This window comes from Giraffa tippelskirchi, chromosome 4 (genome assembly GCF_054371585.1).
Source record: "Giraffa tippelskirchi isolate mGirTip1 chromosome 4, T2T-mGirTip1v1.2.pri, whole genome shotgun sequence".
NCBI lineage: Eukaryota > Metazoa > Chordata > Mammalia > Artiodactyla > Giraffidae > Giraffa > Giraffa tippelskirchi.
In genome coordinates this window covers 172438345-172463600 of record NC_137278.1, presented here as the reverse complement: position 1 = coordinate 172463600, position 25256 = coordinate 172438345, and the positions used below count along the sequence as shown (strand labels likewise).

Sequence of the window (25256 nt, the reverse complement as noted above, 5' to 3'; positions counted from 1 at the left end):
CGTTGGGCTTCTGGGGGTTCTCAGTCAGTGTGCGTGGCAGAGGGCGGTGAGGGAGGGAAGGGCCAGATGGGGTGGCTGCCTTTCTCAAGAGCTAGGGGCTTCCTGGGGTCAGCTCTAAGGGACAGATCTGGGGTCCTGAGACTGTCTTGACCACTGTCAGGGTGCTGAGAGGCCGGAGTCAGCTACCCTGCACCTGTGGATGGGAGATGGGCCAGTGGGGAGTGAGATGACTCTAGCTTTGCCCACCTGCCCATGTGCCCCTTGGCGCCCCACCCACCTCAGGAGTGGAAGGAGCCCACTGGACTCTCCTCACACCTGCTTTTGGCCTGTCTCCCAGTTGGGTTCTTGAGTTTTGGGGTGTGACTGTGGGGTGAAGGTGGGTGCTGGATGGGACCAAGACCTATACTGTGGAGGGGATTCTGACCAGGAAAGCTAGTGCCATTCCCTGGGTGGGGGCTCCAGTGACCTTCCTGGGGGAGGACAGTGGAGGGCAAAGGAGCCTTAGGGCTCAACTGAGCCCCACTTGGGGGATGGACCAAGCCTGGGGCTCACTTTGGGGGTGACATTTGCAAAGAAAGGACTGTTCTCCTGGGGGAGTGGAGGGGAGGGGGCCAGCATGGATATGCAGAGCAGATGTCCCCCAACTCCCCAAAACCTGCCCCCAACCCCTCCTCACACCGGATTGATGAAACAGAAAAGCAAGCAGAGAAGCCAGTGATGTGAGAAAGCAGATTCCCTGTTATATTTGCATGACGATTTTACTGTATTTTTCTGAGCAAACATCTGTCGTGTATGTGCCAGTTTGTCCAGACTCCCTGGCCCTCCCTCCCCGCCACACTCCCATTCCCACTTTCCCTCTGTTGTGATCTGACAAGCAGCTCTTGAAACCCAGGGAGGGGCCCGCTCTGCAAGAGACCCAAAACAGGTGCCACCAAAAACACCCCCTGCCCCCCGACCCACCTCCCACGTCTTTCTGGACGTCAGGGCCAGCCCACAAGTGCCGCCCCTCCCCCCCCCATCAGCCTCTTCCTGGCCAGGGAAGGGCAGCCCTAGGGAGGGGCACCTGGGGGTACTGCTCCTCTGTCCCACTTGCTCCCATTTTGCAGATGAAAAAGTGGGAGCTCCCAAAAAGGGAGGGGTCTGGTGATTTGCCTGCTGGGAGAGTCAGTCACATTGCTGAGTACAGGAGGCCAAGAGCTTGGGGCTTCATGGGTGGCTCTATAAGGTGGGGCTTGGGGACCTGAGGGAAGAACCCATAGGGGAAGTCCCTCCCTCGAGGTTGGCCTGGGGACAGCGCTGCCCATGGGGAGGAATCCTGCAGCAGGAGCCAGAGCTCCCCTCAGTACCCCATCATTCCTAGTTGAAGATGACCTACAAAAACCTCAGACAGGTTGGCTTTAGGGGGCTCCAGAGGATAGGTCCCCATCTTAACCGCAAGGGTCTTCCACTCTAGGAGGTGAACCCACATTCACAGCCCAGGGCATACAGGTCTATGAGGCAGAATAAGATGACCTCCTAGGTGCCCAGGCCAGGCCAAAGCTCTGGGGAGGGGGCTACACACTGTCGCTCACCCTGGAGGCTTTCCTGCATCTGTGTCCTGTGTCCTGGTCAGGGCGAAATATTCACAAAAGACCAGTGAACATTTACATCCAGGAATCTGGCTGGCCGGGGTCCTGTGTTTGTAATGGCGATGAGCATGGTGGACCCTGGGGCCGTGGCCTGGGCAGGCCAGGAGGGCAGGCAACCAAGAGAGAAGGGAAGGGGGTGTCTCCCGGGGAGGGGGAGGACAGGGAGCCTGGTGGAGTGGGGTTTCTGCACCCTGGACCTTCTGGAGGCTGGCTGGCCTCTGAATAAACCTTCACAGGAGCTTCCTTGGCACCTGTCCCCGGGAAGGGGCACCCATGGTCTCCTGGAAAATGCAGTAGGGACCGTGACCCCTCTGTTGGAGCTAATGGCCTTCCAGAAGTGAAAAGTGGGGGTCTGACAGGAAGAAAGCTTAGTCTGGGGTGGCCACCTCTTCGGGGGTCCCAGGCTTGTCTCCTCTTCACAGGAGGGGTCTGTGTTGGCACCCCGGAGACTCCTCACCCCTGACCCCTCCTAGGGGACAGAGCAGGAGGATGGTGGTGGCCTATGTCCAGGCTGGGAAGGGACTGTCTGCCAGGGGGGGAGGGTGCTGTGGGAGTAGAAAGACCCACCTGGGGAGAGGAGGTCTGGAGAATCCCAGAGAGGCAGGGAGAAGAGTCTGAGCCTGGCCGAAGGGCCCTCTGAGGTTTCTAGTGAGGAGTCGCCCACCTGCACCCCTCCTGTCCTGGACATGTTGACAGATGGGGAAGCAGAAGCACAGGGAGGGGGAAGGAAAGAAATCTTCTAGGGTCTCAAAACATACTAAGGCCAGAAAAGGAGCCAGACATGGGGGACAACAGTGACAGGTGCCGGCTTATAAGGGGCTTACATGCAGTGAAGGGACAGCCACAAAATGTTCCCCAGTGAACGGACGTTGCACAGAGAATTAAAAATCGGGTGAATAGAGTGGGGGAGGGGCCGGGGGGAGCCCTCAGGGCAGGGGAGCCAAGCTCTGAACGACAGAGCCAGAGGACTAGCCCGCTGGCAGGGGAGGATGACATTGGAAGGGGGAGAAGTAGGGTTGTTAGGAGGGGCTGGATGCCCCCACGTACCTCCTCTGGTGACCTCCACTACTCTGGCCCTGCCCTGCAAGGACCCCAGGGTTCAGCAGCATCCCACCACATTCCTGAGGAGGGAGTGGGGGCCTTCTTTCTGAGATGGTGGATGCGTGGTCCAGGCATGAGGAAGCCTGGGGGTGTTGGAGCCCCACAGGGCTTAAGGGGCCCCCCTGAACCTTGCCCGCCAGGCCAGCGTGAAGGTTGGGGCTTGCCTGACGGCAGTGCTGGTCTCTTCTCTGCCGAGACCTCTGCTCCACAGCCACCTCAATCCTAGGAGCTGCCATGCTCCTCGTCTGTCCTCCCACCTTTAAGACAGAACCAGTATTAGACTCCTTGTTCTCATGCCTGCCACCGAGTGGCCCATTAAGGTCCATCACTGCTGCCGAGCAGTAGGGAGAGGAAAGGGGGTGGAATGGGGTGGGCTTGAGAGGGTCTAGTCAGCCTCTCCTTCCTTCACCTGCCCCTTGCCAAACAAGCACAGGGCTGGGCAGGGCCGAGGGGGGTCCACTCTTGTCCCCTGGCTTCCTCTGCTCACCCCCCACCCTGGCCCTGGAGCCACCAGCCCCTCCATCCTGCCCCACGGCATGGCACCTGGTTTGGGTCCTGCAGAGCTGGGCTCCTGGCCCCGGGCTACGAACCTGTGAACCCCAGCTGTGTGTGGACCTTTCTTCCCGTGGCGGGGCCTGAACTCTCCTTTTCTTCTTTTTGGGGTGGGGGGAGGGGTAACTTCATTTATTTTCTCTTCCCTATATCTGCCTCTCCCTCCTCCCTATTTCCTGTTTTAAACTGAATGGCACGAAATTGTTTTCCTCAACTCGGAGATTCCTGTATGGAGAGAATCAATTTCTATATTTGCAATAAATTTCTTATTTAAAACAACAGGACCAAAGTCTTTGTTGAATGTCGATCCCTCCCTCTGCAAGTTGGGATCCCAGCGCCTCCAGTTTCTGGTAGCCAGTTCCCATCTCCCTTTCTCACCAGAGCCTCACACACAGGGTTAAGGAAGGGGGCCTATCAAATGGGCAAGTCCTCGCCCATGGTCAAGGAAAAAAGAAGTGTGTCCCCCAGACACAGAGCCTGACCTCAGGCTGAGTTGCCAAAGCTTGGATTGGGAAGGACGAGTGGGGGAGCCTGGAGCCCAGCTCCAAGCCCCAGCCTTCCTGTCTCCCCAGTAGACAGAGCCTCTCCCCCTGTCTTCCCAGGGCCAGCTGGGAACTAAGGGTCATTTTCCCTGCCCCAAGCCTAGCTGTCTGGGGGCCTCGTGGTGTCATCCCACTAGAAACGTGGGAGCCCAACTGCCATGTGCCCCTACTCCCCTTCCTGGTGTCCTGGCCTCCATTATCACTGAATCTAGACTGTAGAGGTGGAAGCATTGGGTATCACTTCAGTCTCAGATGATTCCTGGGGATGCACCCTAGTGAGTGGCCAAGGACCTCACTTTCTCATAGGCCTGCCTCTAACAGCTCTCTGTCCTTAGAGGATTGGGATTGTGGGAGTACCCTAAGAAAGTCTCCTCCTGGCCAAATTTGCCAAGACCAACTTCCAGGCTGCCTGCCTCTTCCAGCCATCTGCTACCCTTATCTCCACAGCTCTGAACCACCCCTACTCCATCTCAGGGATCAAGAGATGCACCTTGTCTCTCTGGACAGGCATGGAGCTCAGGCTTCATCCAGTGACCTCAGGCTGACTTGCCAAAGCTTGGATTGGGAAGGGTGAGTCGGGGAGCCTGGAGCCCAGCTCCAAGCCCCAGGCTTCCTGTCTCCCCAGTAGACAGAGCCTCTCACCCTGTCTTCCCAGACCTCTGCTCTCCAACTGCTGCAACCCCCAGCCTCTGGGCAGCCCCGGATTCAGCCTGGATTGCTATAAGGGAGCTTGGCCTCTCTGACTCTGACCTCTTCCCCATGAGTGAGGCCACACTCAGGCATTCAGCAGCCACACCCAGGGTCCGTGGTCCCTGTGGCCCTCCTGGCTCCTGGCCCATGGACCTTTCCTGAAGCCTTTTGCCTCCCTGGGAGTTGGTATGGACTGGGGGGAGGGGCTCCCCAGAAAGGCCCAGGCTGGAGCCCCAGCTGGCATCCTGTCCCCTCCAAGCTGCCCTCAAGCACCCTCTGTGCTGCTGTCACAAGGTGGTCACAGCCCGGGCCATGGTCTCCCTCTGCTCATCAGCTCTTCTCATCAGCTCTTCTCAAGCAATTGTGTCCTGCTTCCCTGGTAACTTACCCTCTGGATGGAGGGGGAGAGGAGCAGGTGTGTGGGGGAGAATTCAGAAGAATAGGTGCTGGAATCTCACAGGCTCTGTCATTTCAGGCCTGCAGGTGGGACTGGCCTAGGGTCCCCCAGCCCAGCCCAGCTACCTTCTTTTGACACTCTATCTTGGTTTCTTTTCATCAGCATGGGCCTTTTCTCTTGGAAAATTCTTATTATTCCTGAAGAAACAAGGATGTGACCAAGTGTGGACATGTATGTAGGGGGAGCAGGGTCCAGGTCAGGTCAGATCCTCCCCCTTCTGGCTGTCCCAGCTCCCCCACCCCCCCGAGTGACACCACACCACGTGGGTTAGGGAGTTTACAGTTACTGGGCCTTTGGAAGGTGTCCTCAAAGACTGTTTTGCTTTTGGGTACAGAAAGGCTCGCTCCTTTGTTACCTGGTTCCAAAATGAACTTTTATTTACAAAGTTAGATTCAAAGACCCATGCCCTTTCATTTTAATGCAAAAGTTACTCTATGAATAAATCTAGTCAATTTGAACATTCATTTTAAAGGGGACTTTGGGTTAATTTAGGTCCTGCGTACACATGTAATTAAGTAAATGTCCTTAACTCTCCCAAAACTATATCAGGAAGTTTAATATATCTGATTTCCTTTTTCAGTACTTCATTTATGTGAAGAATCTTCTACCCTGCTAAGTTTCTTCTTACTCCTAGCATGACTCTGGGTTCTTGTCATGTCCCAAGCTTCTTATCACACTAGTGGTATTTCCAGGAAAATCACAATTCTGAACTAATTCCTTATTTTCAAATCATTGATTTGAATGTCAAGGACACTGGTGCTTTAACATTTAACAGAGCAGACAAACATCATAAACACCTGGAACACTAAATATCCCAGATCACTCAACACAAATGTTTATTAATTAGGCAAATGTGACATGTTTATTTGGTACCTACTTCTAATTCCTTCTGGGGTGAGACGGTATTCATCCAGTAAGGATACAAATGCCTTTGGGCAATTTTGGGTAAAACCTTCTCACTGGCTAGGGCTCCCAAGGACCTGAGGCTTTGGGTGGGATTGGGATGCTATAGAAAGAGCCCAATGCCAGGAGGCACCCCGCTTTTACACTTTCTGTGTCATGCCCTCCAAATTGGAATTCTTTCAAACCAGTGCCCGTGGACCGAGCTGCAGGTGACATGGCCCTTCTGTTTTCTCCAGAAGGTCTGCAACCCCCTCATGTCTTCTCAACCTTGACCTTGTCTAGCTTAGGACTGCTTCCTCCTTCTCCACATTCACAAACACATCCCCTATATACAAGAGCCCCCACCACCTGCGCTCCACCGGGGCTTGGTTTGAAGGTGTTCACAGTTCCAAGGTTTTTCTGTGACCCCTCGCAGCTGCTGGCCAGTGACTAAACTTCTGTTTAGTCACTTAGTTCAGTTCCCCTCCCCTGGGCTCCCACTTTGCCTTCACAACAACAAAAAGCTCTTTCTCCCTAAACACCCTCAAATTGAGCCCACTGGGGCTTCACTGGTTCTCAGAGGCAGCCCCGGGTCTATGACTCCCAGACCCCTGCTTCTCCCAGGTTGCCTCCTCCTGCCTCTGCCTTGGGGGGTTGAGGTTTCAGTAGAACCCAAGGGCCACCTCCTCCAGGGCTGGCAGGACCCCTGACCTAGGCCCTCTAGCTTGCCCTGTCTCCCTACTCCCTGCCCATGGTCTGCGGCCCCTTTTCTCCACAGTTCCGAACCAACTCTGCTCCTTCTCAGGGGTCAAAAGATGCAGCTTGTCTCTGGACAGGCACGGAGCTCAGGCTTCATCCAGTGACCTCAGGTTGAGTTGCCAAAGCGTGGATTGGGAAGGGCGAGTCAGGGAGCCTGGAGCCCAGCATCAAGCCCCAGCCACCCTGTCTCCCCAGTAGACAGAACCCCTCCCCCTGTCTCCCCAGGAGACAGAGCCCCTCCCCCTGTCTTCCCAGACCTCTGCTCTCCAACTGCTGCAACCCCCCTCCTCTGGGCAGCCCCTGGATTCAGCCCGGGTTGCTACAAGGGAACTTGGCCTCCCTGACTCTGAGCTCTTGCCCCATGAGTAAGGCCATGCACAGGTATTCAGCAGCCCCACCAAGGGTCAGTGGTCCCTGTGGCCCTCCTGGCTCCTGGCCCGTGGACCTTTCCTGTGGACTTTTGCTTCTCTGGGAGTTGGTGTGGACTAGGGAGGCAGGGTTAGGAGGGACTCCCCAGAAAGGCCCAGGCTGGAGCCCCAGCTGGCATCCTGTCCCCTCCAAGCTGCCCTCAAGCACCCTCTGTGCTGCTGTCCCAAGGTGGCCACAGCCTGGGTCACAACCACCCTGTTTACTGACTCTTCCCAAGCAGCTGTGAAAAGTGATAAAGGGAAACCTCACTAAAATGGACATGGGAGACCAGAAGGGAGAGTGCTCAGGCATGTACCATTAGCTATCAATACTGATCCCAACAGGAAGAGATGGACCCTGCTTTTCCAGCAGGAAGTGACACTACCTTAGCACCGCCAGCAGGAGGAAGATTTTCTCCTGGCTTGGCAACAACTAAGTGTCACAACTCAGCCAGTGTAAAGCAGTTTTCTCCAGTGGACTTTTTGTTTATAACAGCCCCTCTCACGTCCCCTTCTCCTCTATAAAAGAGTTTCCTCTCCTTCACTTTCTTGGGATTTACAAGTATTTCACCATAGTTACATGTCCCCACGTTGCAATTCTTTGCTGCTCCCACATAAACCCATTTTGCTGGTAGAATAATTGGCTGTTTTATTATTTTACGTTAATATAGCCCATGTCTTGTTTCCTAAGGGAAGGTTCACTATGAACTTGCGCCATGAGAGGAGGAAGAGAAGGGGCAGGCCTGCGGGGCTGGGGGTGGTTAGAGGAGCAAGTGTTGGAATCTCACAAGCTCTGTCTTCTCAGGCCTGCAGCTGGGGTCACTCCGAGGTCCCCCAGCCTGGGTCAGTTTCAGGGTCCCCTGCCCAGCTGCCTTCCCCCTTGTCCTCCCCTGCTGTCATTGTGAGGATGGGGGAGGGTGTGTGTGTGTCTACAAACCTATTCTCCAGGAAGGACCTGGAATGAAGTCTTCAGGAAAAGAGGCTCTTAGAAGAGTCATGTACACACTGTAAGGCCAGCAGCTAAGACCTGGGTCTGTGCTTCTCTTAGGCCCCAACCCTTCCAGGACTTTCCTTCAACCTGGGAATTACCTTTCCGGGTCACATGAAGTCTTCATTTTGAGGGAAGGTTGGGGGGGGCTGCCTCCCAGGCCTAAACTGAAACTGCAGCCCATGCCTATGCCTTGCTGGTCTCCTTGGGCCTGCATCCCCAACTGGTCCCTCTACTCCTCACAGCCTCTTCCTCCCAGCTGGGTGCCTCAGGGAGCTGCAGGGACCTACACACTCTGCTCCTAGGTGAGTTGAGCCAAGTGCATATCCCAAAGCCAGGTCTCCCCAAGCTGCAGTAGGGAGGGCCTGGCAGTGGACCCAAGGCACCCACTGTTGAGCAAGGAGGAGGGGACTGCATAGAAAATATCCTTCTCATCCTGGGGGACCCCAAAGGCCCTTATCCGGTGACCTCAGGCTCCTTTGCACTATTGTTTGCTGCTGGGCCATCAGCCCTTCTTCCAGACCCTTGCCATCCTGTTGGGACTAGAAACACCTTCTTGCAGGAAGGTGCCTAGAGTTTGCCCATCAGCAATAATAGTAACAATCAGAGGGTATAACCAGCTTTCTGCTTATTCCCAGGGGCGAGGCACCAATGTCCTGTGACAGGTTCCAGGCATCTCCTTCCACCTCTGCCTTGAGTGCTTGGAGTATCTGGGGGACCCACAGGCTGCTTCTTCAGGCCAAGGCAAGGTCAGCCTCCAGGCTTCACTGGGCCCCTGCCATGAACCCTTTAACTTGCACTGTCTCCTGTTGCCCCACCACACCAGTCTGTAGGCCCTTTCTCCACGGTTCTGAACCACCCCTGCTCTTTCTCAGGGATCAAGAGATGCAACTTGTCTCTCTGGACAGGCGTGGAGCTCAGGCTTCATCCAGTGATCTCAGGTTGAGCTGCCAAAGCTTGGATTGGGAAGGGTGAGTCGGGGAGCCTGGAGCCCAGCTCCAAGCCCCAGCCTCCCTGTCTCCCCAGTGGACAGAGCCCCTCCCCGTCTCTTCCCAGACCTCCGCTCTCCAACTGCTGCAACCCCCTCCTCTGGGCAGCCCCTATATTCAGCCTGGGTTGCTATAAGGGAGCTTGGCCTCCCTGACTCTGAACTCTTCCCCATGAGTGAGGCCACACTCAGGCATTCAGCAGCCCCTACAAACCTATTCTCCAGGAAGGACATGGAATGAAGTCCTCAGAAAAAGAGGCTCTTAGAAGGGTCATTTTCCTGGGGGTGAGGCACCAATGTCCTGTGACAGGTTCCAGGCATCTCCTTCCGTCTCTGCCTTGAGTGCTTGGAGTATCTGGGGGACCCACAGGCTTCTTCAGACCAAGGCAAGGTCAGCCTTCAGGCTTCACTGGACCTCTGCCATGAACCCTTTAACTTGCACTGTCCCCTGTTGCCCCACCACACCAGTCTGCTGGCCCTTTCTCATGGCTCTGAACCACCCTTGCTCTTTCTCAGGGATCAAGAGATGCAACTTGTCTCTCTGGTTAGGCATGGAGCTCAGGCTTCATCCTGTTACCTCAGGCTGAGTTGCCAAACTTGGGTTGGGAAGGGCGAGTAGGGGAGCCTGGAGCCCAGCTCCAAGCCCCAGTCTCTCTGTCTCCCCTGTAGGCAGAGCTATAACAGGAGGGAAAGGGGCAGGGCACAACTTTTGAAAGAATGACATAGCCCAAGGACACAACATAAACTGATTGGAATCAAATGGGACTAAGATGGCAGACAAGACTAGACCTTGATCCTAAATCAGCAAGTGAAATGACACACCCAGAGGTGCCATGACAGTTCCTAGGCACTGTTAAAAGATCAAGGACTGGGCGGTGGCCCAAATCCAGGAAATCTCTGCCCCTTCCCCAGAATAGTTGGAATAGTCCTCCAACTCATTGGCATATGAAAATACCTAGCCTATAAAAACTAACCATGCCACAGTTCACAGCTGCTGCATTCGCCCTCTGCAATGGCCCACACTCTGTCTGTGGAGTGTGCTTCTCTCTGTATCTGAATAAATCCACTTCTTACCTATAGCTTTGTCTCTCACTGAATTCTTTCTGTGATGAGACATCAAGAACCCGAGATTCATTAGGTCCTGAAACCAGGTATTGTGGGTTCTGGCTGGGTTTGAGTCCCAGCCACATGGGTTCAAGTCCCAAGCAGGGTTTTGACTGGGTTCGAGTCTCAATCTGTGGTAAATGGTTTCAGAGCCCCTCCCCCTCTCTTCCCAGACCTCTGCTCTCCACCTGCTGCAAGCCCCTCCTCTGGGCAGCCCCGGATTCAGCCTGGATTGCTATAAGGTAGCTTGGCCTCTCTGACTCTGACCTCTTCCCCATGAGTGAGGCGAGGCACTCAGGCATTCAGCAGCCCCACCTGGGGTCCGTGGTCCCTGTTGCCCTCCTGGCCCAAGGACCTTTCCTGAAGCCTTTTGCCTCCCTGGGAGTTGGTATGGACTGGGGGGAGGGGCTCCCCAGAAAGGCCCAGGCTGGAGCCCCAGCTGGCATCCTGTCCCCTCCAAGCTGCCCTCAAGCACCCTCTGTGCTGCTATCACAAGGTGGTCACAGCCTGGGCCATGGTCTCCCTCTGCTCATCAGCTCTTCTCAAGCAATTGTGTCCTGCTTCTCTGGTAACTTGCCCCCTGGGTGGAGTGGGAGGGGGACAGATGTGTGGGGGAGGGTTCAGAAGAACAGGTGCTGGAATCCCACAGGTTCTGTCATTTCAGGACTGGCCTAGGGTCCCCTAGCCTGGCTCTGGCTCAGGGCCACCTGTTCCAGTTGCCTTCCCCTTGCCATTCATGAGGTCTCCCTATGCCATAGCTGTGAGGATGGGGGTCTGCTAACCCCTTCTTCCAGGAAAGCCCTCAAGTAGTTGCTTGAGCCCTCAAGTGTTGCTCCCCAACAGTAGGCTATTTAAGATGGTCTCACAGCCGCTGAGGTATTTTCCTCATTGTTTTCTAGACTGTGAGTTTGGAGAATCCAGTTCTGGGTCTGGACTCTTTATTGGCCCCAACTCACCCCATTTCCATGATTCAGTTCAGTTCAGTCACTCAGTTGTATCTTACTGTTTGTGACCCCATGGACTGCTGCATGCCAGGCTTCCCTGTCTATCACCAACTCCTGGAGCTTGCTCAAACTCATATCCATCTAGTCAGTGATGCCATCCAACCATCTCATCCTGTCATTGTCCCCTTCTCCTCCTACCTTTAATCTTTCCCAGCATCAGAGTCTTTTCCAATGAGTCAAGTCTTTGCATCAGGTGGCCAAAGTATTGGAGCTTCAGCCTCAGTATCAGTCCTTCCCATGAATATTCAAGACTCATTTCCTTTAGGATTGACTGGTTTGATTTTGTAGTGACCCCACAAGAGACTGAGCCAGACTTGCCTGTGAGTGTCCTGGAGTCTCCAGTGGAGGTGTGGGTTGACATGGCCTGCCACAGGGTCAGGGACACTGAATACAACAGTCCTGGGAGCCCTGGCATGCTGGCAAAATCCTTTTGAAGGAAGGATTATCACCATTACCCCTACCACAGTTTGGCCTCAGGCCAAACTATAGGGAGGGAACACAACCCCACCCAACAACAGAAAATTGGATTAAAGATTAACTGAGCACGGCCCCCCCATCAGAGCAAGACCCAGATACCCCTACAGCCAGTCCCTCCCATCAGGAAGCTTCCACAAGCCTCTTATCCTTATCCCTCAGAGGGCAGACAGAATGAAAACCACAATCACAGAAAACTAACCAAACTGATCACATGGATCACAGCCTTGTCTGACTCAATGAAACTATGAGCCACGCCATGCAGGGCCACCCAAGACGGACGGGTCATGGTGGAGAGTTCTGACAAAACATGGTCCACTGAAGAAGGGAATGACAAATCACTTCCCCATTCTTGCCCTGAGAACCCCATGAACAGTATGAAAGGCTTGCCTGATTACAGGTCCCAATTTGTCGCTTCTCAACCTCTGCATTTGTAGTCTCGCTCAGGGTGAGGACTCAGTCCCCAGGAACCACTTTTGCAGGGCTCTTTACCTACAAGAAAGATACCGGTCAGTCAGATGTGACAGTTCTGGGCACATTCATTGTTCGTCCTTCCCCCTCCTGTGGGTCACCCACTCTCTGTTCCTAGCCCTGCTCTCATTTTTGCCATCTTGGAAACACAGCTACTGTCTCCTTCCATGGGCCCTTAGCTCTCAGAGTGTCTTCCCCTTTCACACTTGTCTTTGGCCCCAAGACATCCTGATGTGTGAGCCAGGGCGGCAGGATCTCTGGTGCTGCCACCCTCATCAGCAGTTAACTCAGGGCTTACTCCCTCCCCGCTCTCTCACTGGTGCCCAAAGGGGTTTGGGACTGGATCTCCACAGTCCACCCTCCACGTGAGGCCCAGGGCTGCCTCTATGCCTGGCCTAGGTCCCCATTCTTCTCCCATAGGCCTGGGTTGCCAGCCAATCTGTCCTCTCTCCTCAGTGCCAAGTCTGTCACATCCATTCCTGCCCAGCTCCCATGGGAATTGGAAGCCCCACCCCAAATCTCCTTTCTTGGACTGAAATACTTCCCCCCACGACATCCCTGACAGCCTGTCTTGGGTCGTCATGGTTCTTGCCAAACTAAGCAAGATCACACGTGAGGGAGTCACAGTGACAGAAGTGAAGACCTGGAAGTTGTAGCCTCTGAAAGTCCTTGTCCTCAGTATTCTTCCCTGCCCTTTTCCTGACCTCCTCCTCCAGCAACCACCCCTCCACATCAGAATCTATAATGGTCCAGGAGGTAAAACCCATTCATACACTCCTTCTTCTAGTCAATACAAAAAATATTTCTGGTCCCTGTCCCTATTAGCGAGACACAACAGCTATGAATTTGGCCAGGACTCCGTTGAAGACAACAGAATTTTCTATAACCAGTTGAAACAGAGAAGGGTTAATGAGAGGGGGACCAAGAGTTGTACAGAATTATCAGGTGAGCTGAAGATCCAGACTCGAGCTTGTGCTTTCTGGACCAACTTTCTAAGTAACAGTGCAGACCTGGGCTACCTAGGAGGCGGCTGCCCCTTGGTCCAAGCAGGATCCAGGCTGCTGGTGCCAGGACAGCAGTGGCCCAGTGGATGCCCATGGAAGCTGATGATGGGCTGAGGGTTCCTCTGCTAAGGCAGGGGATGGTTACCAAAGCATACCCTCTGGCTCATTGCCTCCTTCCTCATCTCTCCAAAGAGCCCCTGATCTGCAGAACCGAATCTGCCTGACACTCAGCTTCAAGAGGGTCTTACTTGGGCCATGTTTTAGCTTTCTGGCCTCCACAGTGTCAGGAGGTACGCTGTAGCGCAGTGGGCCTATCCCACCTGTCCGCTGCACAGACCAAGTTGAATCGAATTCCCATAGCAACTCTGTGAAGTAGATGCTCTAGCTCTGCTTTACATTTGGGAAATGGAACAGGGTCAGAAATGGAAATTCCCCTGAGCTGACATGGCTTATCAGGGGCAGCCTGGGAGGGAACCCCACCCCACTTTACTCCCAAGCTTTGTTCGTTCCTTTAGATAGCTTCATCCAGATATCCCCTCAGGACAGCTCCCAAAGGCCTGAGGCCCAGTTAGGACACTGCAGGACATCCCAACCTGTAGGCCAATAGAGAGCAGAGGAAGGCCAGCTTCAGGCCCAGGACCTATGGCCATCCTGAGCCTCGGACTGAGGCAAGATGTCCTAAGCACTGTCAGATCCTGCATTCTGATTCTTGCTATTAGAATTCTGGTTACTTCTGATATATCTATATAAATTCCTCATTTCAAGAGGAGATGAATGAAGTCCAGAAAATAGGAGATGGGGGAGAAAACCTTCCCAGTCATAGGGAGCATGTATGACCTGGGAGGATGGAGGTCAGGCCTTATACTTTTTCAACTAAGCCTCAGACAAGGGAAGGGAAGGAGGCAGATGTGACTAGCGTCAAGAGGGGCCCTGCCTCCGGCCGAGCACATCAGAGGGCCTGCTTTGATCGGCCTCCAGCACCCTGTTCCTCCCTGCAGGGCAGTGAGTCTACAGGGCCAACACGTGCATGCCCAGGGTCTCCCCCTTCTAGATGCTGCTTGAAATAACCTGGGATCCCGGGATCATCTGTCCAGTTGGCCTTAGGCCTGCTTCCACATCTCAGGGTGAACTGGGCCACCCACATGGGCACAAGAGATGGCCAAGGGGTAGCTGTGAGTGGGAAGTGCAAACACAGCTTAGATGTGTGGGTTGGGGGGGTGTTATTTGCATGCATGTGAGACCGCTTAAGTTGTGAGAAAGCACTGGGGAGAGAAGAGAAGGGGTGTGTGGTGGGCCAGAAAATGGGGGCTTGGTTTCCCAGAGCCGTCACACTCAAGGCATCCAAGGATTTGAAATTCAGATCTTCCTAGGTCATTATGAAGGTATGTTTGTCAAAGCAAAAGTTGTGCTCATGATTTCTAAGCTTGATTTATAACTTAAATATTTAGACCTACAGTATTTGAGCTTTCCTTTGTATTCTTGCCCAGGCCTTACTAGCACTTGGAGGGGTTCAGCTGGGGAGAGCTTAGGGTGCCCTCAGTGAAGGGTGGAAGGAGGGGCCCACCATTTGGAGAAAAAGGCTCAATAAATGGTGTTGGACGAGTAAATGATTTTGCTTTTTTATGTCTGGGCAGGAACAGGATGGGCTTGGAAGCCAATCACAGGAGAGGGCGTGACACTGCAAAGAGGGGAGGAAATAGGAGTGGAGATGGCCTGGCTTGGGCACAGGGGTTGGGGGGCTGGACTCTTGTATCCTGGAGGAGTGAGGGGCTGAAGGAACTGGTTTCTGAGGGAAGAGAGGTGGCAGGGATCAGATGAGGTCAGAAAGGCTGTTTGCATTTGGGGTGTGTCCTTCCTTTGCCTTGCTGAGTAAATTGCCAATTTTTTCTTGCCTCTTCTACTGCTCAGCGGAATCCTCAGCCCAGATGGTTTTCCTAGTTTCTTACTCTGAGGGTCAACCCACGAGCCTATGTGCCATGTGGAGCCCTGGCCCTGGCTGGTGTATGCAGTGGAGAAAGCTCAAGGAGACACGGCCTCTGGCTCCTGGGAGCTGAGAGATGCTGAGGCAGAACAATGACCTCCGGGGGTGGGGGTGGGGACATGGGGGTGAGAGTGGGGGGCAAGGGCCAGGCATGGGAGCTGCCGGATGTTACCGTCCCTTAACTACTTGTAAAGTTCTTCAGGTGAGGCATGAATGCTGGGCTGTAAACCTAGTAGACAAGGGAGCCTTGTGTGGCTCAGTCTCTGAAGTGAACACTATTCCAAACAGCCTAGCCTCCCCATTAAACAACAGTAAAAGAGGAATGCCACTCTTTGCTCTCTTGAAGTACATCTAGATTGCATTTAGGATTCATGGCAATTCTTCTCAGAAGCTCCTTCTTTATTCTGCTCATTTGTCTCCTGCCCAGAAGCTTGTTCCAGCCCCCCATCCTTCCACTTCTCTGGTGTTGGTGCTGTCAACTCTGATCCTAGCATCTTCAGGTTTGGGCCATGGGTCCCCCTTGCCCAGTCACTTCTGGCCTAAGGACTGTTCTGGCTTTAGGACCTGAGGGTAGAAGCCTCACTACCAATGCAATCCATTCCTCATAGTCAGTCCCTGAGCTGTTACTGGGCCAGGCCTGCCACAGGCTGCTTTAGGGGGTGGGAAGGAGAGTGGTCCATGGCTCCTGCCCTGGAGGACCTCACTGTGTTGTCGGCATTGTGCTCAGCTATTTAAACCTCACAATAGCACCATGAGGTAGGCATTAGATTATTAAATCTTTGCAGTGTGTCTGTGAGATTAAATGTGCTTCTTATCCCCAGTGTACAGACCAGGGGAGTGAGGCTCAACAGATGTTGATTAACACAGGCAAGGCCAGATTCCCCTAGATCATGACCCTGCCCCAGACCTGGCTGCCTCTCAATAGCCATCAGTAGATGATATGTCTCAGGCCAGGATAGAGCCAATCGCTGGACTGACTGCCAGGGGTGACTCTGATAAGAGAGAGAGTATGGTGGCTGGATGGTGAACCTTAGAGTGCTTCCCCAACTGCAGAGCCTCAGTTTCCACCTCTGTGAAATAGAGCTATAGCTGCATCCAACTCCCAAGCTGTAGGGAGGTGTTGAAGACCTGAGAGCCGAGGAGCACTCCTACCAGGGCCTGGCCCAGGGAAGCTGCCAAGAATGTTAGCTGAATAGAAGGGGATGTGACAGAGTGGCCAACACAGCAGCGGAAGCACATGCTATGTCCAAAAGAAACAGACCCCGGGGCGGGGGGGCCTGTGGGGGCAGCTCTAAATCAGAAGAGGGAAACACAGAGAATCTGAGTGGGATGAAAGAAAAAGGGAAGGAGCAGGGTGTGGGGAGGCCTCAGTGTGGGCTCTGGGGAAGGCCCGGGCCCTGGGCAGGGCAGAGCCTACAGGGTTAATGGTTAATGTTGAACCTTGTACCACCCAGTCCTCTCTGAAGCCCAAACCTGTGAATTACCTCGATTTCTCCCTCTCCTTCCCTACTTGCATTTGCTTAGGTCCAGAGGTCCTACAGATGGTATCTTCAAGGCGTCTGAAGTCCATCCTCTCTAGTGCACCTTAATCTTGGCCTGTCTGTCTCTCTCTCGGATTCCTACAATGGTTAAAGAAAGGTGTGGGTTCACAAAAACATCCACTCATTGACTCTCTCCTGAATACACTTTCTGAAGTCCCAGGGCTTCAAATACCATCCATATGTTGATGACTCTCAGCTACATATCTGACCCAGACACCCCCAACAGCCCCCTAAAACAACCTGCTTTCTATGCAAATGGCACCACTCAGCTGCTCAAGCTAGCACCATGGGTCCTCTTTACTGAGCTCTCCCCCTCGTTCCCCAGGTGTGAGGCTGCAGCACATCCTACTGACCTGACTCTGAAAACCCACCTCGAATCTGACACCATGTATGCCATTCTCCCTGCAGTACAAGCACATCACCCATCACCTAGGCAACTGCAGCAGCCTCCTAACTGGCCTCCCTGCCTCTGGTGCAGGCCCCAGTCTGTTTCTTTGAAATGGGCACAGGGATCGTGGTGGGCATGCATCTGGTTGTGCCCCTCATCTGTCTAAATAATCTCATCGCCTCCTTCAGCCAGGCTGAGAAGACCCTTCACCCAGTCATGCCTCTGGATCTTTGAACCTGCTGTTCTCTCTGCTGGAGATTTCCCCCTGAACCTCCATTTCTTCCCTTTACCTTCCCTAAAAGAATCTTCCTTAGGTTCAGGAGAACTTTCCCCACCTATACTCAGCACCGGACATGGCCCCACCCCTAGCTCCAGGTAAACGTGGACTGGGCTGGGCAATCATGGTGGCCCTACCCGCCCTTGCCAGTGATTGGTTTAGGAATGGCCACATGACCTATTTCCTACCAAGGGAAGGAAACCTACTGGTGGGCTTTGAGAGGGAAAGGATCTTCTGTGTTCTCCTGGATGCCCTTGTTGTATGTAATTGGGATGCGGATGCTGAAACCACTTCAGCCTTGTGTCCACGAGGCCCTTCTCTGTGAGCACAGTTGACACACTAGGAAGGCCAAAAAGCCCTCGTTTGGATAAATGCCCTTTAGGACTGCACTGGGTCTGGACCTGTCTGCCTCTGCCTTCTCATGTGAGATGATGTCTCTTTAGTGGAACTTGGCTTGAATAGGGATTTTGTGTCACTTGTAGCCATATGCAGACACACACCATCAACATGTCACTCCTACTCCTGGAGGTTGTGGTAGATTTGGGCTCAGAGTCAATTCACAGAGGGACAGCTGCTTCTAGGGTTGATGCAGCTGTGGGCCACATTGATAGAAACATAGGGTCCAGGCTGAGGGTGGTGAGGGTTCCCTACTCTTCTGTATTGCCCAGACCCCACCTGGAGAAGCTGTGGTCAGTTCCAGGATGGAGGTTGACCCAGTGGGGCCCCTCTACTGAGAACAATACCATCCAGAAGGTTTGGAAATCCTGGCAGACAATGGACACATAAGAAAATGGGGGTTTTGGCTTGGCAAAGGGAAGGCTCCGTGGGTGGCCTCATTAATCTCTTCAAGATGTGTGTGTGGAGTGGCTGAATGGAGGAGAGACCAGCCACATTTGTAATACTACAGACCACCAAGAGGAAGAGAATGACAGCATAAAGAAGTTTGCTAACAATTTAGGGCAAACTCAGACTTGCTGGGCATTGTTCTCACCTCAGGAACTTAGTAAAACCACAGGCCCAGTCACTGTCTTTCAGTGAGTACCAGACTGAGTTCTTAGCACTCCAGCGGCTTGTGATACACTGGGCAAACCCTGACTCAGGGGAAGGAAGTCAACATTTGCTGGGCATCTAAGATGAGGGCTTCCCTGGTGGCTCAGATGGTAAAGTGTCTGTCTGCAATGCAGGAGACTCGGGTTCGATCCCTGGGTTGGGAAGATCCCCTAGAGAAGGAAATGGCTACCCACTCCAGTACTCTTGCCTGGAAAATTCCATGGATGGAGAAGCCTGGTAGGCTACAGTCCAAGGGGTCGCAAAGAGTCGGACACGACTGAGCGACTTCATTCACTCACTCACTCACTCAAGATGAGTCAGGTGCTGAGCTGGGTCCACCACTGTGTCTTCCACTTGATTGGGACACAAATCCTTAGAGCCAAGCATTGTTGTTACAGTCGTGAGTTCCCCACAAGAAGCATCACTAAAAATGAGAATAACTAATGCAGTAGAAATGGAGACTATGAAAAGATAATTCTGAGGCGAAGAAGTGAAAAGGAGAAGAGCTCTTACACATTCACAGTGAGATACACAAAGACTCACAGTGAGATACACAAAGGTTTCTTTGCAAGAAAACTCTTATGCAAAGATATTCCTCCAGTGTGGCAGAGATCACAGGCTGTTCTCCAATTTACCTTCCCTTCTTCCATAGGAGCAGAGCTCTTGATTTTTGGCTAGGCACATGGTCATCTAGAATAAAAACATTCTGTAGTCTCCCATCTAGGTGAGGCCATGTGCCCAAGTTCTGGCCAACGAGAAGCAGCAGATTCCAGGAACCTTCTGACAAGACAACTGGTAGGTGCTTTTTGTCTTTATCCCTTCTTCCTGTGACTGTCAGACAGGACTTGATGGTTGGAGCACTAGCAGCTATATTGGACTGAGATCTTGGGAACAGAGATCATACACAGAGAAATAATAAGAGAAGGAGCCTGAATGATTGACTCCGCGGAGGAGGGCCACCATGCCAATTCTCAACTATCAACCTTAAGATTTTACTTGATCAACACATTTCTGGCTTAGGTCTCTGTTACTTGTACCCAAGCCTAATCCTAACTGATAAAATGACAATAAAGTGTCATTTTTCACTTATGATATTGATAAGAATTAAAAGATGATTATATCATTGGAGACAGTGTAGCCTTGTGGTTAATGTCCCGCCTGGGTTGGACTCCTGCCTTGGATTTACTAGCTATGGAAATCTAGATGAATTATGTAATCTCTGTGTCCCATGCCCTTTTCAGGTTTCTCACATGAAACAAATGATTGTTTTTAAACAAAAAAACAACACAGTATTAGTGAGTATTGTGGGAAATAAATTCTTAGAAAAGGCACTAATGCGCCTGCCCTTAAAATTGCTACTTAGCTATCACATCTGCTGTTGACTGGGGCAGAGCCAGTGTGAAATGCAGAGAGCCATTCCAGAAGGCTCTTGGTTGCATTTATTAAAACTTTGCTCTAAAGGAGCAATTCTGCCTCTAGGAAGTGGAAATCCTTGGGGCCAGATATGTTCCAGATTTTAAGGTAATTTGGTGCTTATGCCACATTCTTTATCACTCTCCCACAGCGTCTGGAGGTGTCCCATGCTGGGGTTTCAGTTCCACTTCTGATTTCAGCCTCTTGCAGACAGGTCCCACCTCAAGTGTGGCTGAGAAGTTCCGGAGAGTGGAAGCTCCTTGGGGCAACCCTCGGCTAGGGCCCAGGAGCAGGTGGGTAAGTGCCTAGTAGACTCCATCTTTCAGGCGAATACTCCAGGCTACTCATGAAGTCCCAGAGGATTGACCGCTCCTCTGCAGCTACCTCGACAATGACCCTTGTTTTGGCTTCTCCCTGTCCCTATCTTTCCCCAGTCCCTAAATCCTGCTTCCTGGCATCACCGTCCAAATAAACCACCAGCACCCAAGTTCTGTCTCTGGCTCTGTTTTTAGGGAGCCCAGCCCAGAATAATCCCTTAATAAAACACTTTTTAATATTTCTTCAGCAAGCTGCATACATATTCACAGTAAGTGAGATACACAAAGACTTGAAATAGCCTCACATCGATTTGGGTCAGATTTGCTGCCATCTAGGTAAAGAGAAGGTTTTCTGAGCACCAGAATTTTATGGCTGCAGATAAGGGCTCGGCCTGTACTTGCCTGGTACACAGAGGTGCACCCTCTCATGCTTGGTTAAGTCAGTGTGAGTGGCGAACGTCTTGGTGCCATGGACTGCTCCCAGAAGTCCCCAAGGACACAATAGTGACCAGGACGTTGAGGGCCTGCCCTCAAGGAGCTGACATCTAAGCAGGAGGAGACAATGGACAAATACAGGTAGGTAAACAAGGTAATTTGACCTCTGGTAACACTGGGGAAGGAGGTCCCGGGGTGATTATAGGTGATGGGGTGCTCAGGGGAGGCCCGTCTCTGGAGATTTCTGAGCAGGGAGGGGACAAAGAGAGGGAGCCCTGGACGCACGATTTGGGTAAGGGGAAGAGCAGATTTAATTTCCTGAGACAGGGTGGGGTTTGCCCTGTTTGAGGAAGAGCAAGGACACCAAATGGGTAGGCACAAGATCCTGCCAGCAGGGCCAGGGGAAGAGCCCTAGTTAAGGCTTTCTAGCTTCCAACAGCAGAGGGAGGTACTGAGGGGCTTCGAGCAGGGAGCACCATGATCTGATTCGGAAGAGCCCTCTGCATGTTGCTCGGGGAGCGGATGGGAGTTAGTGGCAACAGTGCAAACTCCGAATCAGCAGAGTGGTGTCTGCTGCCCACCAGCACCCATGCCCCTTTTGTCTCAACAATAACACGCCTTTCCTGGGCCCTTCCGCCTTCAACAAGTGCTTCAGGGAACACAAGCCCCACCACCACCACCACCACCACCACCACCACCACCACCACCACCACCACCACCACCACCACCACCACCACCACCACCACCACCACCACCACGGGTGCTCTTAATTGGCCTAAGGATGACACATCCTCTGTCAGTGATAGGTCAAGAGTATGCATGTGACCAGCCTCACCCAATGAAACATCAGGGAAAGCAGCCGGGACTCTGCTGCGGAGTCTACCGACACAGCCAGCTTGGCGGTGATGTCCGCTACACCACTGAGATGGAGGGGTGAGCACAATGAGGGAAGAGGCTGCTTCCTGCATCCCAGAACCCAAAGCTCACTCCAGGCTTCCTGTTGCGCAGAAATGGGGATATGCTTGTGGTCGACGTGAGATTAGGCAGGGGTTTCTGTTACTTGCAGCAGGAAACCTTCGATGGACAAGCAAAATGCCTATCAGAAGGGAAGTCTTAGCAAATCAGGGCACATTGGTATTGTGGAACACGGCAGAGCCATTGTAAAGAAGAGCGGGATCCTCATGTCTGGAAAGGGAACCAGCCACAGGAGATAATTCTGGTTCTCAACCAGGAATTATTTTCTCTCTAGGTAGGTTGCCAGATTGAGTAAATAAAAATACAGAATAAATATGAATCTCAGATAAACAACGGATAATTTATTAAAGTAAAAAAAAGTCCCAGGGAGTACATTATTAACTGAATATCCTGTATTTTATCTGGCGACCCTGCCTTTGGGACTTTGGCAATGTCTGGAGACATTTCTGGTTATTGTGACTGACAGGAAGGCACTAGTAAGTAGAGGCCAAGGATGCTAGCAGACATCGCACAATGCACAGGATGGCCCTCCCAACAAAGCATGTTCCAGCCTAAAACTGTCAATAGTGCCAAGACTGAGGATCCCTGTTATAAAATGAGAAACAACTCAGTAAGCTACAGTGGAATCCCATTGGTGTTAAAATTCGAACTAAACTACATAATTGCATAGAAAAATGTATGGAGGTCACACTCCATGGGCTTCCCTGATAGCTCACTTGGTAAAGAATCTGCCTGCACTGTAGGAGACCTCGGTTTGATTCCTGGGTCAAGAAGATCCCCTAGAGAAGGGATAGGCTACCCATTTCTCCAGTATTTTTGAGCTTCCCTTGTGGCTCAGTTGATAAAGAATCTGCCTGCAATACAGGAGACCTGGGTTCAATCCCTGGGTGAGGAGATCTCTTGGAGAAGGGAAAGGCTACCCACTCCAGTATTCTGGCTTGGAGAATTCCATGGACTGTATGGTCCACAGGGTCTCAAAGAGTAGGAGATGACTAAATGACTTTCACTTTCTTTCACACTCCAAAGTCATGTGGGATAGGGGGTGAATAGACTCCTCACTCTAAATCCTTCTGCAGTATTTTGTTATTTTTTAAAAGTTAATAAATTTGAAGTTAGTATATATATATTATTATATATATATATATACTATTATATATATATATATATACACTATTATATATACCCACAAAGTACATAAATGAAAATGATGGATTTTTCACAAAGTGAGCACACCCATGACACAGGGACCCCAGATGAAGACAAAATGATCAACATTCCTTGAGGCTGCTTCTGTCGCCTTCTAGTCTCTCATTGCCCTACAAGGATAATGACTCTCCTGGATGCTAACCTGTTTTGAACTTCGTATAAATGGAATCACGCAGTATGTATATATGTATATATGCATTTAGGGCTTCCCAAGTGGCGCTAGTGATAAAGAATCTGCCTATCAATGCAGGAGATGCAAGAGACTCAGGTTTGATCCCTGGGTCCGGAAGATACTCTAAAAGAGTAAAGGGCAACCCACTCAGGTATTCTTGCCTGGAAGGTTCCGTGGACAGAGGTGCCTGGTGGGCTACAGTCCATGGGGTAGCAAAGAAACAGACACAACTGAGTGACTAACAGTGTAATAGTAGTTTGTTCCTCTTCCTGTGAAATATGCTACAGTTTATTCCTTCCACTGTTGACAGACACTTGGGTGGCTTCTAGTCTGGCACTGTGATGAATGAAGCTGGTATGAACATTCATTTACCCTTCTTCTGGTGGCATCTGTACTCCCTCCTGGTGGGTGTGTACCTGGGTCTGGATCATTCCACCACAGGGTGTGTGTATGCTCAGTTTGGAGGCTTCCCCGGTGTCTCAGCGGTAAAGAATCTGCCTGCAATGCAGGAGATGCAGGAGACTTTGGTTTGATCCCTGTGTCAGGAAGATCCCCTGGAGGAGGAAATGGCAACCCACTCCAGTATTCTTGCTTGAGAAATCCCAATGGACAGAGGAGCTTGGTGGGCTATACAGTCCATGGGGTCGAAAAAGCGTCTGACGTTACTGAGCACACACGCACCCATGCTCAGTTTTACTAGATACGAGCAAAGAGCTGCCAAAATGCTCACACCAATTTACACATTCCCCAATGATACATGAAGGTTCCTTGTGCCACCCATATCCTTACCAACCCTTGATACAGTCTAGCAATTTCATTTCGATCCCTCTCATGGGTGTGCAAATTGTTAATCTCTGCGAGTTTAAGTTGCATTTCCCTGAGTAAAGTTGAGTGCTTTTTAAGTATCTTTATTGACCTTCTGGATATCCTCTGTTGTGAAATGCCTACTCAAGTCATTTGTCCATTTTTCTGTTAGGTTATCTCCTTTTCTCCTGTTGATTTGTAATGGAGTCTTATTGGTAAGTATCTTTTCCCAAAGAGTGTCTTGACTTTCCTTTCACAGTGCTGCATCCTTTTCTGGACAACTCCCAGGCTCAGGTCATAGAAGGGAGACTGCTGTAAACTGGCTCAAGGCTGAGAAGGTAATGGACACTGTTTGCATTATATAATACAGCACAGGACACGACTGAGCGACTGACCTGACTGACTGACAGGATAAAGAACACCCTTAGCCGGAGGTTGATCTTTGCAGTGTAAAAGGTCTGGTTGCTTTTTAAAGAAGTAAGTGCCTCTATTGGACTGGACTCCACTTGGGCTCTGCTCTTCCCCTCCCCTTGAGGCCCTCAGTGCCCGCGCCCCCTCCCCCGCCCCATTCCCCACCAGAGCAGTTGCAGGACTGGATAAAGCTGAGAAGGACGGGAAAGCCCATGTGGAAGGCTGGAGGCAAGAGGAGGCAGGATTTTGGTGAGACAGGGAATGAAAAGGAACTGAGGTATGGGTATGGAGTGGAAGGTGAAGGAATGTGAATAGGGGGAGGTTCCCGGGAAAGCACTTCCTGCTGTCATAGGTGGAACAAGTTCAGTGGACCTCACCCCGCGGACCTCCCTCTGTGTTCCAGAACCACTTCTCTCCTTGCTGCCACTGTGCCTGTGCTACCAGCATCTCTTGCCTGCATCTCTGCAACATCCCTTTAACTGGCCTCCTAGCTTCTATTCTTCCCACCCCACCCTCAACAACCCATTCTGTGCCAGCCGCCAGAATATGGAGATCTTTTACAGGAACAATAGAACACATTTCTCTCGTGCTTAAAAGCTCTACTGGGTGTTTGTTGCACTGAGAATGCATCGCCAGCAACTTCCAGGATCTACCAGACAATATGCGATCCAGCGGGGACAGTGTCTCTGACCCCTTCTGCTCCAGCCATGCTGGCTGCTGGTCCTCAGACAACCACAAGTTCCAGCCTCAGGGCATCTGTGCTTTCAGTCCCTCCATCCAGAATAATGCGCCCTAAACCCTGTCATATCGGCTTCTTGTCATTCCAGCCCCATCTCCGTGTCACCTCCCCCGCGGTGTCTTCCCAGAGTCCTCGAATCTGGCCTTGTACCGAAGCATTATCCTGTCCCTCTGTTTTCTTTCTTTCCTAGTGCTGGTCTCTCTGAAATGATCTACTGTAGCATTTACCCGTTTGTAGACTGTGAGACAAGAGGACTTCTCTGTCAGGTTCCTTGCTGTGCCCAGAATCCCAGCATACTCCTGGCACACAGTAGGAACTTCACACTGATTCCCTCCCAAAGATTCCTGGAATCTGGACTGATGGGAGGGCCCCTGGGATCCTGTGTGTCCTCTACCAGCTGATGGAATGTGCATTGTGTGGAGAAGAGTCTTCGTGTTACCTGGGTAATTAAAAAATAATTTAAAAAGTAATATCAATTATAAAAGAAAACTATTGA

The 25256-nt window shown here is 52.0% G+C and overlaps 1 protein-coding gene across 10 annotated transcripts; it reads left to right on the top strand.

The window, feature by feature from the left end:
* The first annotated feature begins 31 nt into the window (after nt 1-31).
* LOC145544272 (uncharacterized) lies at nt 32-25249 on the top strand. Of its 10 annotated transcripts, XM_081586793.1 has the most exons (13): nt 32-719; nt 4271-4393; nt 8252-8311; nt 8645-8755; nt 8882-8977; nt 10272-10340; nt 19013-19083; nt 19912-19998; nt 20459-20594; nt 21254-21386; nt 21520-21702; nt 23870-23948; nt 24425-25249. In XM_081586793.1, exons 1-7 carry the CDS (start codon nt 634-636, stop codon nt 19014-19016), a joined length of 549 nt encoding a protein of 182 aa, XP_081442919.1. In that variant the 5' UTR covers nt 32-633; the 3' UTR covers nt 19017-19083; nt 19912-19998; nt 20459-20594; nt 21254-21386; nt 21520-21702; nt 23870-23948; nt 24425-25249. The 10 variants fall into 10 exon arrangements, 4 of the variants coding, with proteins under 4 accessions (XP_081442919.1, XP_081442922.1, XP_081442920.1 ...); XR_014081310.1 differs by lacking the exons at nt 32-719; nt 4271-4393; nt 8252-8311; nt 21254-21386 and adding an exon at nt 5903-8025 and having other exon boundaries at nt 19853-19998; nt 20267-20594; nt 24951-25249; XM_081586796.1 differs by lacking the exons at nt 20459-20594; nt 21254-21386; nt 21520-21702; nt 23870-23948; nt 24425-25249 and having other exon boundaries at nt 35-4928; nt 19912-20188.
* Nucleotides 25250-25256: the final 7 nt, after the last annotated feature.

What these genes read in the sequence shown, in the direction of transcription:
- LOC145544272 (XM_081586793.1), top strand. Translation starts at nt 634, where the DNA reads ATGTCCCCCAACTCCCCAAAACCTGCCCCCAACCCCTCCTCACACCGG. An exon ending in CAAAGCTTGGATTGGGAAGG is followed by an intron (nt 4,394 to 8,251) that starts GTGAGTCGGGGA and finishes TACTCCTCACAG; the next exon opens with CCTCTTCCTCCCAGCTGGGT. An exon ending in CAAAGCTTGGATTGGGAAGG is followed by an intron (nt 8,978 to 10,271) that starts GTGAGTCGGGGA and finishes CTCTCTTCCCAG; the next exon opens with ACCTCTGCTCTCCACCTGCT.